Here is a 17,655-nt window from a genome sequence, read left to right as displayed (position 1 = left end):
TCAGAAGTTTTTAAAGTATTTAGATCTATTCCCATCACATAAAATGTTGCCGTGATGAGCATTGCGCAAGCAGATGACAGTCTGTTGTTGATCGCGAGAATGAAGATCTTATCATTGCAACGCAGTTTCTGCACTCTCTCTAATGCTTTCACCAATGCAAACACGATGATGTAAATACAGTAAGAGCTTCATGTGCAGTGTAACGTGCGTCATTGATTTCATAACGAGTTTGGCAAGTGTCCAGATAAACTCCATCGCGCTGTGTCCATGAGAAAATGAGCTAGGAAGTAGAAACGCGTGCGCGCGATTCCTACAAACATTGTTCCTCGATCGCTTTATGTTTATAAGTTAATTTATTCACAATTTAAATACGATTATTTTCATCCTACTAAAAGAAACGATGTGAAGTTGATATTTTAGTCACTGGCTTGACTTACTGAGGCATAAACAGCAGTATTGAACGATTTGTCTGAACTTGAACAATTACACATCAGAAAGTGTTGCTTGGTAACGTTAGCTCGATCGATTTATTTGCAGACGTTCGTCGAGGCCAGCTCTGTATTATTGGCCCAAGTTGAGGAAACAGTCGTCGGTGAAATGTTTGCCGCAGACATGCAAAACTTTGGGGAGTTGTGTCGGCGCATTTCCAGAGAAAATGAAATGAATCCACTGGTTCTTGCTTGGATGAAGGAACTAAAAAAAGGCTTCGGTGTTCATTTGTACATCCAATTATTGAGCCATTATTATGCTTCGCTCGCTCAAAAGCCATGATATCTCCCGTGGACAAACTAAAATCGCGCACGCGTTCCTACTTCCTAGCTCATTTTCTCATGGACTGGAAATATTCTCTGGGCGGGCAAAGCAGAGAAAGGGGAGGTAACATTTCCTCCGTATGACGTCATACGGAGGAGATTCAAGATCAGCCCGATTGAGCTTCCACTTTTTCAAAGGCAGAGAAAGAGAGCAAAAGCTTGATTTACACCGATTGAAATTTCTAGAAATTTGGGGACCATATAAAGGCTAGGGGAACTCATATTAATGTTAAAAAACCTCAAAAAGTGAAAATTTCATGTCATGGGACCTTTAAACTATAAACTCTTGTCAAACTGTAACATACAAATGTCACCCAACCAAAATCACACACACACACACACAACAATGTTGACTATTTTTGTTCTGTTTCAGCAGCGAAAATAGTTAAACAAAGATCACAGCAGAACCATCGCGCATCTCACAGTGTTTTTTCATTAGTGAATGATTCCGCATTTTGAAAGAATCGCTTGACTCAAAGATTCAATGATCAATCCATAAAGATCTGTGTCATTCATGAATGATTCAGTCGTTCGAACGAATGAATCAATGACTCGCTCATTAAGACGGTCGTGTTTTTTCATTAGTGAATGATTCCGCATTCTGAAAGAATCGCTTGACTCAAAGATTCAATGATCAATCCATAAAGATCTGTGTCATTCATGAATGACTCAGTCGTTCGAACGACTCGTTTGAACGAATGAATCAATGACTCGCTCATTAAGACGGTCGCCTGGCGACACCTATAGGAGGTTTAGTGTTATGTTTAAAAGTAGCCTTTCATTCTTTGCAACGATCGTTAATTAACTTATATTTAAAACAATCTTAAAACATTATTTAATGCATTGTTATTTTTCAGTGTAAAATATTTAATTTGATCAGCCACAGGGTAGGCTTACAGTCCTATAGTGTCTTATTATTCTAAATAATTTAATTTATTGATCAAATTTAGAAATTAAAAATGAACTATGAAGCATACATTTAATAAGAGTAGGGTGTGACTAGGTGTAGATATTCAAATATACAGATATTCAAATATAGTGGGCACTAGCCTATTAAAACCTGAATGTGTCCGCTTAATAAATCGTGAGCTGAATGAGTCGCAGCAAACATCAGCACAAGGCGTCCAATTTCATTAATCATGGGTGAAAAGCTGACTGAAAAGATTAAGAATAATAGGCTATTGAACACGCAATTCAAGCAATCCCATCCCCGAAATGGCGCTATGTTTAAAATTAAACTAAATGCTCATGGCTGCACGGGCAATAACGCGTTCACGGCGAGGAACGAGCAGAACAGAGTGAATGTTTTTAGTTCATTCCTACTGGACGTCCAGTACTACTTTGGCTTTTAAGTTAGCGATTTCAAAGCCCCCGCTTTAATTGCACATCGATTAACCGGTAGGAAAATATTCTAACAGTCACTATTTATATAGATACAATATACAATGGGCCTACCCGATTTTGACCACAAGAGGGCAGTATTGCCCTATGTATGACTTATTTTTTGACTAAAAAGTGCATTCTGGCTGTTTTTTAACTTATACATAATTCTTAAATTGAAATAAAAGAACAAAATGGGTTTAGTTCTGATATTTGTATACTTTTATATAGAAATAAATGGTGTATAATAATTTTTTTAGAAGATATGAGGCTTTTAGTGTTTCCTTTTTTGGACATTACTTTAATCCCTCGCCATAGCAAAACCGTTTGAGATATTTAATATCCGTTCACAATTTAGCATCTTTAATGTATTTTCATCATGTTGAAAAAGTTTGGTGTGAATAAAATAAACCACCGCTAAAAACTCGGAGTCTAAAATACCAAAACTCACATTCAAACCAAAATATCTGACTTCTTGTTGGTCGGAGCTAATGACTGTAAATTAGAAAGTTGTCCGGATCGAAGAGAAGAATATACGTACCGAGTTTGGTTACTGTAGGTAAAACTAATACCCCATTTTTGACTAAAGGTGGCGCTACTGAGCCCCTTACCACGCCCGTTTCTGAAACTTCGCACATGTCTATTACACAATAAATGTCAAATGCATGTTGAGTTTCATGCAATTTGAAGCATGTTAAGAGCCTCAAATGCATCCAAAAAGAATATAAAAGTTTAAAGCGTTGCCATGGCGACAGTATTAAAGATGACAATAATCCTTTCACAGGTCTACATCTGCCGTGTGTTTACGTTATACAGATGAAGTTTGAAGCAAATCGGGTAAAAATAAGAGGGTGAATTCAAAGCATTTTGAAAGTGACACACTTCCTGCTGCCAGTTGGTGGCGCTATAACTTTGACTCACAATAGTCACATCCATGTGATCGGCCTCTTACAACAAACACACTGCTGAAGTTTCATCAAGATCAATTAATGTATGAGGATGTTATAACACACTTCCTGTTTCCAATATTCGCCATAAATTCGTTTCCTCGCCACGGCCAAACCGTTCGAGATATCAAAAATCCCCTCGCAATTTAGCATCCTCCATGTCTTGACTTCATGCACACCGAGTTTCGTGGTCATCCGATGAATTCTCTAGGACAAGTGTTTCAAATGCCAGAACATGCGTTTCCATACAGCCCATAATAGCCGACTTCCTGTTGGACTGGCGTAAAACTTAGAGCACGAAAGTTGTTCGGCCCGATGAGATCTATACGTGTACCGAGTTTCATATTATTACATGCAAGCGTGTTTGAGATATGGACATGTTTTTGAATCCCATTCCAGGGGGCGCTGGCGAGCCCCCCTGCCACGCCCGGGTCCCAGCTTCAGTCGGGCCCTAATGGCCGCGGGTTCTGACATTTGTGCAAAGTTTCAAGAGTTTTTGAGCACGTTAAGGCCCCCAAAAGTGCCCAAAAGGTAGTAATATAATAATAATAAAGAAGAAGAATAAATAATAATCCCATGGAAAACAATAGGGCCTTCGCCTTTTCAAGGCTTGGGCCCTAATAACGAGCAGAACAGAGTGAATGTGTTTTAGTTCATTCATACTGGACGTCCAGTACTTACTTTGGCTTTTAAGTTAGCGATTTAAAAGCCCCCGCTTTAATTGCACATCGATTAACCGGTAGGAAAATATTCTAACAGTCACTAATATATTTATATATAAATACAATATACAATGGGCCTACCCGATTTTGACCACAAGAGGGCAGTATTGCCCTATGTATGACTTATTTTTTGACTAAAAAGTGCATTCTGGCTGTTTTTTTAACTTATACATAATTCTTAAATTGAAATAAAAGAACAAAATGGGTTTAGTTCTGATATTTGTATACTTTTATATAGAAATAAATGGTGTATAATAATTTTTTTAGAAAATATGAGGCTTTTAGTGTTTCCTTTTTTGGACATTACTTTAATCCCTCACCATAGCAAAACCGTTTGAGATATTTAATATCCGTTCACAATTTAGCATCTTTAATGTATTTTCATCATGTTGAAAAAGTTTGGTGTGAATAAAATAAACCACCGCTAAAAACTCGGAGTCTAAAATATACCAGAACTCACATTCAAACCAAAATATCTGACTTCCTGTTGGTCGGAGCTAATGAGTGTAAATTAGAAAGTTTTCCGGATCGAAGAGAAGAATATACGTACCGAGTTTGGTTACTGTAGGTAAAACTAATACCCCATTTTTGACTAAAGGTGGCGCTACTGAGCCCCTCCACCGCGCCCGTTTCTGAAACTTCACACATGCCTAGTACCTAATAAATCTGATATGCATGTTGAGTTTCATGCAATTTGAAGCATGTTAAGAGCCTCAAATGCACCCAAAAAGAATATTAAAGTTTGATGCGTTGCCATGGCAACAGTATTTAAGATATCAATAATCCTTTCACAGGTCTACATCTGCCGTGTGTTTACATTATACAGATGAAGTTTGAAGCAAATCGGGTAAAAATAAGAGGGTGATTTCAAAGCATTTTGAAAGTGACACACTTCCTGCTGCCAGTTGGTGGCGCTATAACTTTGACTCACAATAGTCACATCCATGTGATCGGCCTCTTATAACAAACACACTGCTGAAGTTTCATCAAGATCAGTTAATGTATGAGGATGTTATAACACACTTCCTGTTTCCAATATTCGCCATAAATTCGTTTCCTCGCCACGGCCAAACCGTTTGAGATATCAAAAATCCCCTCGCAATTTATCATCCTCCATGTCTTGACTTCATGCACACCGAGTTTCGTGGTCATCCGATGAATTCTCTAGGACAAGTGTTTCAAATGCCAGAACATGCGTTTCCATACAGCCCATAATAACCGACTTCCTGTTAGACTGGCGTAAAACTTAGAGCACGAAAGTTGTTCGGCCCGATGAGATCTATATGTGTACCGAGTTTCATATTATTACATGCAAGCGTGTTTGAGATATGGACATGTTTTTGAATCCCATTCCAGGGGGCGCTGGCGAGCCCCCCTGCCACGCCCGGGTCCCAGCTTCAGTCGGGCCCTGATGGCCGCAGGTTCTGACATTTGTGCAAAGTTTCAAGAGTTTTTGAGCACGTTAAGGCCCCCATAAGTGCCCAAAAGGTAGTAATATAATAATAATAAAGAAGAAGAAGAAGAATAAATAATAATCCCAAGAAAAACAATAGGGCCTTCGCCTTTTCAAGGCTTGGGCCCTAAAAATAATAAATAATAAAGAAGAATAATCCGAAGGAAAACAATAGGGCCTTCGCCTTTTCAAGGCTTGGGCCCTAATTATTATTAATATTATATAAATATTGATATTAAACTATCCATGGTATAATGCAATGCAATAGACAACTACCAATATTATTTAAGAAATAGATTAAGGCTTTCCACACAGTTGACAGTCATATAAAGTTGCATGTATCCATAAATCTCCTCCCTGGCTGCATGCTATTTCTGCTCTATGTTCTAAGATGTCCCTGGCAAAACGTCCGAAAACCATTTCAGTTAGGGTTGCTGCGACCGGAAGTATAAACATCCCACAACTTAAGGATTTGTGTGCGTGTGTGTGTGTTTTGTCTCATTATTAGGGAGTTTTGAGGTAGAATACACGGTAAGAGTGGTGCAGCAGGTAACTTCCTTGCATTAGACACATGGCTGGCTGGGCTAATCCAATGCTAACCTAAATCCACACGAGTGTCCGTATACTGCTGCTAATTAGAGATATGTCAGGACATCAGCCACAGACATCCTTTTATGAGGTCATTCATTAAAGGCATCTTTAAGAATGCCTATATAACGAACTGGCCAGGTGGTAAGATACTTGTGATGCGATAAATAGACTGAAGGGCAAGAGGAAATGCTGAGGTTACTCACCTGCTGTAGTGTCTCTAGCAGTGCAGGCAATGCCACAAAAGGCTTTGATATGCATTAACTGATCAAATATATACATATCATATGAATGCAATTTGAGTACAATAGCTTTGAATAAAAGCATCTGCCAAATGCTGTCATCATGTCCAGTGATGGTGCTGACTCATATATCTGATATTTTGAAAAGCATTTTAGGGCACAGCAATGACATTTGTTAGACAATAACTTTAGTTTATTGTGTTTTTTTTTTTTTTTTTGTCAAAGAAAAACAGATGAGTCTGTACAAAATACATAATCGTAAAACAAAGCTGGTTTTGTGTTTCATTCTATTTCAGTTCTATCAAAAAAGTGCTTTCTTTCAGTTACCTGTTGTATCTTGACTAGAGTCTAGTAACAAAACTATTGCTAAAATACCACAAAGGAAACTCTTTTTCTGTTAGTTCTGATCGGAGTTCCTTGAGTCCTAATGTCATAGGTTCTGTTTCATTCTTACTGACCGCCAGAGGCAGTGTAAACACTATGGATTATCGCAGCGCCAGCCAGATAGGTCGAGAGAATATACCAACAAAGTCACGTGGCGTGACGTATGCTGAGCCCTGGAGGTTATAGGCTACAGTAGCTCAGCACTCTACCTCTTTCGCTTTCTCGCCTAGTTGAGATAGGTTGTTTTGAGTGATTATTCGCGCTGTCAAGTGCAGCTTACAAGAGCAGCGAGATTCGTCCTCACAAGCTGTGACAGCGCGCGTCTACGCGATTTCAAGGATTTGGATTTATTTTACAGCGCTTGGTGAGTCATATTAACATTACTTCGTCGGTAACACTCTGTGCCTCTCGGTGCTATCCGGTGGCTTGTGTTTCCCGCGACTGAGTTAACGGTCTCCCGTTGACATATCTAACGTTACGAGTGTTTTTTCCTCGAATCCATGTTACATTTTTTGTCCATCGGTTCAATCCGCCGGCCATTTTAGACATTTTTTCTTTTTCGTGAGATATTTGTTGGTATTACCTGTCGGTTTGCCCGAGGTAATTGTTTTATTTATTTTTATTATTTTTTCATCCCGCTCAATTTAACCTTACGGTGCTATCCGAAGGTGTTATTAACGAGTAACTATGGCTCACAGCTCGATCGCCACTGGTTTTCCACTGACTTGTAAGCTGTGCCCTAATCATCTTCTCCCTGACGACGGTCATGACTTCTGCCCGTCGTGTTTGGGTGTTCAACATCTGCGAGAGGCTCTCACGGACCCGTGCATGCACTGCAGCCTTTTGCCTATTTCGGAACGACAGCTCCGTCTTGCCGAGTTAGACCCTAATTCGACAGTGAAACTTGGCCAGTTGGATGCAGCCCCTTCACGCACTCGGAAGCGCAAAGCGTCGGCGGCAGCTGGTGCTCCCCCCCCATCTAAGAAGGTCAAATCGCGAGGTGATGAACATTCACGTGTTGAGAAAAGTTCACTTTCTATGACGGTGTCGGTGCTTTCTTCAGAGATGGCAGAGCTGAAACGTCTGCTTCACTCGCTTCAGCCTGTCTCATCTGCTACACCTGTGAAGTTGACACAGGAGGATGAGAATGTTCAGAATCAGGGAGCTGGGGAAGAGTCTCTTGATTTCCCTGGTTTTTCTCATAATTCAGAGTTTGATGTGCTTTCTACAAGTGCTTCAGATTCCTTTTTTCACGAGCATGGGGATACTATGGATGTTGCTGCACAACCATCACCTCAGGCTGTTTTCACTGGTTACCCAGCAGCGGAGGGGTCTAGTGGGGGTTCAGTTCAGTCGTCTGGACAAGCCCAGTCCTCCTCCGATGATACTTTGGATGTGCTTCGAATGGCAGTTGCTCGTCTAGGACTTGATGAGTCACCTGTCCAATCTGCCCAAACAAATGTGTTTTTCAGACAGACCACAGCTGCAACTTCTTTTGCCATGCCACCATGTAAGGATTTTGTGGCTGAATTCTCAAATGCTCTCACTGGTTCTGGTCCGCCTAAACGGCGCTCTAAGATTGCTCGAACGCTAGCATCTATGGCTGAAGCAGATTCTATCGGGGTGGGTCGTGCTCCGGAAATAGAGCAGCCTGTGGCAGCTTTGGTGGTGTCTCCTGATGAGGCTCTGCGAGGGAATGTGCGATGTCCCAGTGCGCAATGCGGTCGTACGGATTCCTTGCTGAAAAAGGCATACGAGTCTGTTGCCTACATTACTCGAGCAGAAAACACAATCTGCCAGTTACTCCTTGCTGCCACCAGTACGCTGGAACCTGCGAATGCGGATCCCTCTGTTTCACAATTTCTGCAAACTGCTCTGTTAGCAACAGGCCATGTGACCCGCGAGCTGGGTAGTCTTACAGCCACGCTTCTGGCAGCCCGCCGCCAAGTGTGGCTTGCCCAAGCACGACTGCCGGAGGACTGTAAGAAAACTTTGAGAGAACTTCCATTCGTTCCCGGGCATCTTTTTGGTCCAAATGTTCCGGAACTGTTGGAAAAGAGGATAAAGCTGTCTGAAGCTACTCGTCAGCTGACACAGGTGCAGCGCAACCCTACCTTTAGGATGCCAGCGGTTCAGACCCGACAGCACTATGCCACATCGGAGCAACGTTTCCGCCGGCATGCTACACCTCAGTCACAGCCCCCTCAGAGACCTCGTGCTCCTGAAGAGGCGAGAGTTTTTCGCCCACCTCATCGACAGTTTCCAGGAGGACCCCGTCAGCGTCCCCCCGCGAACACTAAAAATCGCACACATAAAGCCTGAGACAGCCAGGCCGGCGGTCGATCGTTTTTCAATAGATCAACTGGAGTACTGGAGATCCAACACAGCAGACCCCTGGGTGTTGGCGACTCTGAGCAGGGGATATACTCTACAGTTTCGACGTCGGCCTCCCAGATTTTCAAGAATTGTTCCTACAATTGTCAGAGACGCGGTTCGCGCGGTGGCTCTCTCTCTGGAAATTTGTTCACTGTTAGAGAAGGGAGCCATAGAAAAAGTTCATCCCCTCGTTCAGGGAGACGGGTTCTATTCAACATATTTTCTTGTTCCGAAGAAGGACGGTGGTTTCCGCCCAATTCTCGATTTGAGGCTTCTGAATTTGTTCCTGAAGGTCCTTCCTTTTCGAATGCTGCGCACAGCCGATGTTCTTCGGTCTGTGACTGCAGACGATTGGTTTGTAAGTGTCGACCTGAAAGATGCTTACTTTCATGTCCCAATTGCTGTACATCACAGAAAGTTTCTGCGTTTCAGTTTCCTGAATCAAGCTTACCAGTTCAAAGTGCTACCCTTCGGCCTTTCCCTTGCTCCTCGCGTCTTCACAAGGTGTGTGAGCGCAGCTCTGTCTCCTCTTTGGATGAGAGGCATGCGTATTCTTCCTTATTTGGACGACTGGCTTCTCTGTGCCCCAACAGAGCGGCAGGCTGTACAAGACTCCAGACTGCTTTTGAGACATGTGCAGAAGCTGGGGTTTTCTGTGAACGAGAAAAAGAGCCGTCTGATTCCATCACAGACCACTACGTTCATAGGAATGACCCTGAATTCCTGTCTAATGTCTGCCTCCCTGTCTCAGGAACGTGTGACGAACATTCTGCAACTTTTGGCTCGCTTTCGCCCGGGGGTGTCTTTGCAGTACGAGGTGGTCCTACGACTGATAGGGATGTTAACAGCGGCTACAGTGGTGATTCCCCTGGGTTTACTCCACCTCAGGCCACTCCAGTTATGGAACAACAGTTTGCGGCTAGATCCCACCAGGCATCGCCATCGACTGGTTACGATTTCTCACCGTTGCATATGTGCGTTGAGGCGGTGGAGACAGTTAGAGTTTCTGAAGGCAGGAGTGCCCCTGGGTGTTGTTCCCTCTCGTCGGGAGTTGGTCACGACAGACGCTTCCCTCACAGGATGGGGAGCAACGTGGAATCGGAGGGGTATTTGCGGGCGCTGGACACCGATCCAGGCCACAGATCATATCAACCTGCTAGAACTAAGAGCAGTGTTCTTGGCCCTAAAGTACTTCATGCCGGTTCTGGCAGGCCGCCATGTTCTCGTTCGGTCCGACAATACCTCAACGGTGTTCCATCTGAACCACCAGGGCGGCACGAGATCCCGCAGGTCTCTACAGCTGACTCAAGAGATCCTGACATGGTGTCAGCCACGACTCGCTTCACTGAGGGCAGCTCATATTCCAGGAGTGTGCAACCAGACAGCGGATGCTCTTTCCAGGGATCAAGTACACCCAGGAGAATGGAGGCTTCATCCAGTTGTAGTGCAGGAGATCTGGCTACGATTTGGAAGAGCAGAGGTGGATCTTTTTGCTTCAGAGATGACCACCCACTGCCGATTATGGTTCGCAAGAACAGAAGTGTCCAGCCCCCTGGGCCAGGATGCGCTGTCTCACGAATGGCCGAACTGCCTGCTATATGCGTTTCCACCTATCCCTCTGTTATGGGAGACGTTGCACAGGATCTCCCTGCGCAAGCACAGAGTGTTGCTGGTGGCACCACGGTGGCCAGCCAGACCATGGTTTCCTTTGTTGCTGAGACTTCTGACAGGGAATCCATGGAAGCTTCCCCCCAGGAAGGACCTCCTCTCCCAGCTGGAGGCCAGTGTCTGGCACCCGGACCCGGCACGTCTGCAGCTTTGGGTCTGGCCATTGGGCTAAATCCTTCCCTGGAGCATTGTGACCCTGCTGTTATTCACACCATCTCTAATGCCAGGGCTTCTTCCACACGACAGATTTATGCTTCCCGTTGGAAGCTTTTTTCTACATGGTGTGAGGAACAAGGGCTTGATCCTGCAAAATGTGACATCCCGAGTATCTTAAGCTTTCTTCAACGCTTACTGGAGGAAGGAAAAGCAGCTTCCACGTTGAAAGTATACGTTGCTGCGATTTCTGCGTATCATGTTCCAGTTGGCGGCTCTTCGCTGGGCTCTCACAGTCTTGTCTGCAGTTATCTGAAGGGCGCGCGCCGTCTGAACCCTGCTCGGAATCCTAGTTTTCCTGTGTGGGATTTGTCACTCGTGCTTGCATTCCTGTGTTCACCCCAGTTTGAGCCCTTGCAAGGCATTGACGTTAAAATGTTGTCCTTGAAGACTTCTTTTTTGTTAGCTATTGCTACTGCGAAACGGGTCAGTGAGTTGCACGCGCTGTCTGTTAGCGAACTGTGCTTGCGTTGGTTACCGGATGACTCCGGGGTGGTTCTACGACCCAATCCTTCTTTTCTTCCGAAGGTCCTTCTTCCTCAGTTCATAAATCAGCACATTGAACTGGCGTCTTTTCAGACTTCTTCAGGGTCTGATTCAAGTGCCCAACTTTTGTGTCCTGTTCGTGCCTTGAAGTATTATGTGAACTCTACTGTTCAATTTAGACAGTCGGACCAGTTATTTGTCTGCTATGGTGGTGCGAAGAAAGGTGCTCCAGTGTCGAAGCAGAGGTTGTCGAACTGGATAGTAGAGACCATTACAATGGCTTACAAGGCAGCAGGGAGACCACTGCCCTGGGGACTAACTTGCCATTCCACTAGGGCCATCTCATCTTCATGGGCTGTTTTCAGAGGAGTTTCCCTGGTAGATATCTGCACTGCTGCTACCTGGACTTCTCCATGCACGTTTGCCCGGTTTTATAAAGTCAACGTTGCTGCTCATCATGCCGTTAGTTCTGCGGTTCTTCTGGAGCAGCCTTAATTTCATCAGGTGGGTGGCATTCCTCATGACTATGTTGGTATGTGTCATCCATAGTGTTTACACTGCCTCTGGCGGTCAGTAAGAATGAAACAGAACGCTAGTTACGCATGTAACTGTGGTTCTGTGAATTCTGGATGACCGCCAGAGTTCTCAGTCACTCGGAATGCGCGAGAAAGGCGTACCGAGGTAGAGTGCTGAGCTACTGTAGCCTATAACCTCCAGGGCTCAGCATACGTCACGCCACGTGACTTTGTTGGTATATTCTCTCGACCTATCTGGCTGGCGCTGCGATAATCCATAGTGTTTACACTGCCTCTGGCGGTCATCCAGAATTCACAGAACCACAGTTACATGCGTAACTAGCGTTATAGTGACTCAGTGTCAGGAGACCTTTATTCTGCGTGGCAGTTGGGAGGAGTGAAGGCTAAGCAGAGATCAACCTCAACGTCCATATACTGCATTAGGAATCAACTCAACACCTACTAAGGGAGGGAAACTCCTTGATGCAACTCTGCTGTACATACAGTACGATATATATCAATACAAATATCAGTGTAGTTCATTACAAGAATGTAGACTACTTCATCTACACAGCGTCTTAGCTAAAAGTTGAAGAACAAGAGAACATTTTGAAAATACAGGGAACCTACTTAACTCAGAATATATGTTGCTGAACCTTGTAGTAAAAATTATTTTTATTTATCCATGGCTTTGTAATTTTGCATCATGTTCAGTGTCTTGTCTTTGAGATTTTACACAATAATATATTTTTTTAAATGCATGAAATAAACTATTACACTATATCACGTGTATCAGCTAAAATGATAATTTATCTTAAACCATATTTAAAAGATCCCATTCACTATTAAATTACAGTTACATAACTATGGATAATAAATGTACAAGATGCATTGCTCTTTTGCACATTCTACACAAAACACAGTTTATGAATGATTCAAATGTTAACCGTTTACCATTTTGAATATATCAACACTGCTAGATCCAAATTAGAAAAGAGTTCTTCAGTGTAAACATTCACAAAACTATAGGACAGATTGCTCTATGAGAATAACTTAACAATATTTTATAAAACAAGTTTTTGTACATAAAAACAACTTTTTGTGATCAGTTTTACTGTCCTTACAATATTGTTACAGCACAATATTTGTGGAGATTTATACTTCATCAAGAAACGAACACAGTGGTCCTTATGTAACCGGGTTGCATTCCGACAGGAACTTTTTTTAAATGATTCTTTTGGGCAAGACGTACTCGAAGTTTTGCATGGGCCCAGAAAGGTTCTTCTCAGTAAAAGTGATCCGTTTGAGTAGAGTGCAAACAGGCAGATGACAGGACAGCTATAACCATTCATAAATACACTCGTCTCAGGTCCCCAGGTGAGGTGATAGTGTTGCACTGTGGACAAAGTTTCTTTGCTCCCTGCGAGAAAGAGGGACCAATGAAGATAATTTAACAATCAAAAACAACTGATACTGACACACAGGGTTCTCTTGTTTAAGTCATCTGGTTGTGCTGAAAATCTTTTGTACGGTATGTGTATCTGTTGTAAGTACAGTATGATACTGTTGTGTATCTCACCAGGGTGCGAAGCCAGCATTCCTCACAGTGGACATGCCAGCACTGGATGGAGGTCAGAGGTACAGTGTAGGAGTCCTGAAAAAATTAGAGAAATATATATATATTTACACAATAAATGTACATACACAAGACAAATGTTACCTACATCAGCTTAATCTCAAGTTATATTATTATATACATATAATTAGCATAATAAAAGAGCTGTCTTAATTTTGAACAGTATATCTTTTTAATCACTCACACACACACACACACACACACACACACACACACACACACACACACGAAAAGAAGTTTCTCAGTTTCCACAAAAATATTAAGCAGCATAATGCTTTCAACATTGATAATAAAAAATTATCACTGATTATATGTGACACTGATGACTGCAAAAAAAAAATCAGCTTTGCTGTCACAGGAATAAATACAATTTTAAAATATATAAAAAAGTTATTAACTATTTCCCAATATTACTGTTATTACTGTATTTTTGGTGAGCATAATATAAAAAAAAAAAAAAAACTTGCATTAACTGACTCTCAGCTGATCCACGTCTACCTATAGGAATACAGTACGACGTCTATCACAGCAACCATAAGCTCCTTCAGTATCATTAACAGCTATTGTGTTTCCCAGGAGCTGATACCCTCCTACTTCCCCAGCTTCTCCTCTCGTCCAGTCAGGATTTGGCATTCTGATTCCCCTTGAATCAGACTAAATTCTCAAATTATGTTGTACATTAAAATATGGACATAATCTAAAATACATTCATGTTTAGTTCTGTTCTGTTTACCCTAAGTGGGGTTATTGGTGCTCTTATCCATGCTAGGCTGCGCAGGGAGTTCTTGCCCAGAACAGAACCATACCGCCAATCCAAACTGCTAATTGTCAATCGTATTTGACGATAGAGGTCCCGAGAGAAATGTTTAACAACCGCCAACTTATAAACCGTATTGTTCAAATAATTAATATAAAGAATACATATACCGGTAATTAACATTTATCTGCAATTAGTTATTACTATGTTTTTAGTCCTTTTTGAATAAATACAGTATGTAAACAGCAAGCTGAAACTTACCATGCAGATGAGACACTTGAATCTGTCCCCTCGTGTGAACTGCTTCTCTAGGTCTCTGATCCGTGTTTTCAGGGCCTCCAGCGTACTGAGGGAGGGGTCATCCGATAAGCTAAACGAAACAAAGAACAAATCCATCAGAGATTGATTAGAGAATCACAGCGTGCTGAGGGCTTTGTCGCTGAAGGCCACGTTATGAATTCTAAATTACACATGAACGGTAATCAGAAGACAGATTGCATCATTAAATGAGGTGCATTAAGAAGCAAATTCAACATTGTAATACATGAGTGTGCGCTTCTCTAGATTATATTGCCACATCGGACGGTAAAATATGAAGAGCGTACACTGCATTTGTGTATGTTCAAATAAATGTTAGCCAAATTTGATTGGCTAGAATGAAGAGAAAGAATGACTAAAGTAAAAACAAAAACAACAGAAACTTGTAGTACGGTAACTTGTAGACCTATTAAAAGTACAATGTAATTGTATAACTTTTAATGTGGGCACAAAAAGCATAAGATGCCCCCTTGTAGCGGCACAGCAGGTGAGGGACAGACATGTCAACGCAGTGTGCAAACATTGTCTCAGTGTAATTGCTTTATTAGCGTGTCCACACAGGGCCGGGCTGCAAGCCCCCCGCGGCGCGCTGTCATTTGTCAGGAACGGTCCTCCTTCCCGCCTCACTAACCCTTCCTCACTCGAGTGTTTCCACTTCCCCACAATTAAATAACACTCGCTCAGAGCCCCCTAATCCCCGGTAGGAACATCCTGGCCAACGCATCCCCATTTAATCAGCTCCCAGGAATTGAACTATGACAGCAGGGGGTTTAAGTGATCCATCAAAAATGCCTCGTGTAATAGCCGCCAAATATAAGCATAATGAATGCTGTTTTTTCTCTTGTAGCTGTCTGGTGGAAATATGGAATAACTGCTCTCGTCCTCAGGCTAAATACCTATTGGAGAGTGGTGACGGATCAGGTGCAAAAACATGCGGCAAACCAAGTACAGACTTATATATATATATATATATATATACTGTGTATATATACACTGTATAGTTCTAGATAGATAGATAGATGGATAGATGGATAGATGGATAAATTGATAGATAGATAGATAGATAGATATTTCAAATAATATTAAATGTTGCAAGCCATTCATGAGGAACAATGGAATATACAATAGGCCTATAAATAATAATATAATAAATATAATAGTGTCTGTGAGAGAGAGAGAGAGAGAGAGAGAGAGAGAGAGAGAGAGAGAGAGAGAGAGAGAGAGAGAGACCTTGTTATTTTAATAGTGATGATGCAGCAACATCTTTAACCTGTGGGTGAACATGCAAATATATATACAAATCACTTGCCACACTCCTCGACTGATAAATGGATCAATCAAGCTGATTAATGATTCACTCCAAAACGTAAGTCAAACACGCTTCAGTGCACTCGCCATTATGTGACCCCGCTGAGAAAGAACTGATTTGTGGGACTCTTATTGAATAGGTCAACCATGTGTAATTCCTCATGTGTCCCTTCCTTCCATGAGCAAACTTGACCTCAGTTGCACGATTAGTAATGTATAAAAATCTGTCCCAGTGCACACAGAAAGAAGTTCAAATCTCTTTTCCCAACAGGATTTAAGAAGTGCTGTATCATGATCCAGCAGAGATCTCTTCCAAGAAAATGACATGGATGTTGGAGAGGCTGGGAGAGAGGAGGATGGAGGAGAGTGGATGGATGCACTTGAATCATAACGTATGTGCACAAAACACTACGACATAGCTCCAACAGTGTTTGTATACCAATTCAATCAATTAGGATTGGTTTCAAACAATTTCCATTTTAATAGCTTTGCTATTGTGTTCTGTAATGAGCAACATTTTATAATGTATACCCAAATTTATGCATTTTAAAATGCACATTAAAGTCTTGTTGAAACTGAAGTAGCCACAGTTTTTTTCTTCGTATTGTGAGTGGGACAGACATCTTTTTAAAACGGATTGCCCAAAAATAAAAAATGTAGGGTGGGGACTTGGTTCTATGCAGTGGTTGTTGATTGGATTTTGAGATGTGCCAATTGAACTCAAAAGCGGAGGCAGATTAATGTGAGCTTGCAGGCGGGATTCAAGCGAACAAAATGACTGGAAAAGTCCGGCATACGCCATTAGAGAAAAGTCGTTAGTTTTAACTGGAAGGTGCGGTTATATTTACATTACAAGGTAAAAAAAATACGAAAATGAAACATGCATGGATGAATAGTTCACAATAAGATGTATAACATGCATTTAAAAATAGATACAGTGAATTTTCATTTCATGCTGATTTTAAGGTACACTTACACCTCTAACTCGCTGTTCTTGCAGGTTCTTGAAGATGTTGTGCTTGTATTGTCTCCATTACTTGTAGTTGGATCTTCTGCAGACAATGAACACCATTGTTTATTTCATTTATGCAATATATATAGCTTCTTTTTATTGGCACTATATATATATATATATGTATATAACAGGGCTTGACAGTAACACCCGCATTGGCGTGTAACAGAGTAGTTCCACTTTGGTGGCTTGAATTTTGCATATCATATATACATTTGTAGTGTTGTCAAAAATATAGATTTTTCGATTACATATTAATACTAAAATATCTCAAATATCTCTTCCAATACTCATTTTCCACAGAATAGATACATAATACCAGCTGGCTTTCTTGCTCTCTCTCCTCTCGGACAGCAAGTTGACACACAAACCCGCCTCCCCTCACTCACTCATTTAATTTGCTCGGGATGAATATTGTTGGTGTTGGTCTTGAATTTCAGTGCGGGATTGCACATATAATTGTACTCATTCCTGCAGATTTTGTGCTCGCACTCAAAGTGTGCGCACATAAAGCCACCTCTCAGTACTGAATTGAGTTATTTTTCACTGCTTATTACTTAAACAGTCAAATACACACAAAATAATGACAAAATGGCGGTGTTGGCGAGTATTTATGTAAACACAGTCAGTTATGTTTTAAGTGAACGTAAACAGTTGAGAAAGAAAATGTGTAACAGTATAATGGGTCCATAAATCAGGTCTTAAAGTGACAGCAGGCTAATACACCTGCTGCCAAAATGTAGTAGTACACCCAAAAAGAAGCAAACTACATTTAAGCTGCAATTCCACCTGGCACAAAAACAATAAAGATCTGAATTAGAGTGACATCAACTACTCT

The 17,655-nt window shown here is 41.8% G+C and overlaps 1 protein-coding gene across 5 annotated transcripts in view; it reads right to left on the bottom strand.

The window, feature by feature from the left end:
- Positions 1-12,435: 12,435 nt before the first annotated feature.
- Positions 12,436-17,655, bottom strand: part of rnf220b (ring finger protein 220b) — a 34,476-nt gene continuing 29,256 nt past the window's right edge. For 4 of the 5 annotated variants that reach the window (XM_079638032.1, XM_079638031.1, XM_079638033.1 and 1 more), the window contains 4 exons: positions 16,782-16,857; positions 14,441-14,549; positions 13,366-13,440; positions 12,446-13,206 (listed from right to left, as the gene is read on the bottom strand). In XM_079638032.1, the coding sequence (XP_079494158.1) occupies positions 13,135-13,206; positions 13,366-13,440; positions 14,441-14,549; positions 16,782-16,857 (332 nt within the window). In that variant the 3' untranslated portion in view covers positions 12,446-13,134. Of the gene's footprint in view, positions 13,207-13,365; positions 13,441-14,440; positions 14,550-16,781; positions 16,858-17,655 lie in introns of all 5 variants that reach the window. The other variant, XM_079638035.1, reaches the window with a different exon arrangement.

This window comes from Phoxinus phoxinus (genome assembly GCF_949152265.1).
Source record: "Phoxinus phoxinus genome assembly, chromosome: 15".
Taxonomy (NCBI): Eukaryota; Metazoa; Chordata; class Actinopteri; order Cypriniformes; family Leuciscidae; genus Phoxinus; species Phoxinus phoxinus.
The sequence above is the reverse complement of the archived record's forward strand: the minus strand, read 5'-3'. Positions and strand labels throughout refer to the sequence as shown.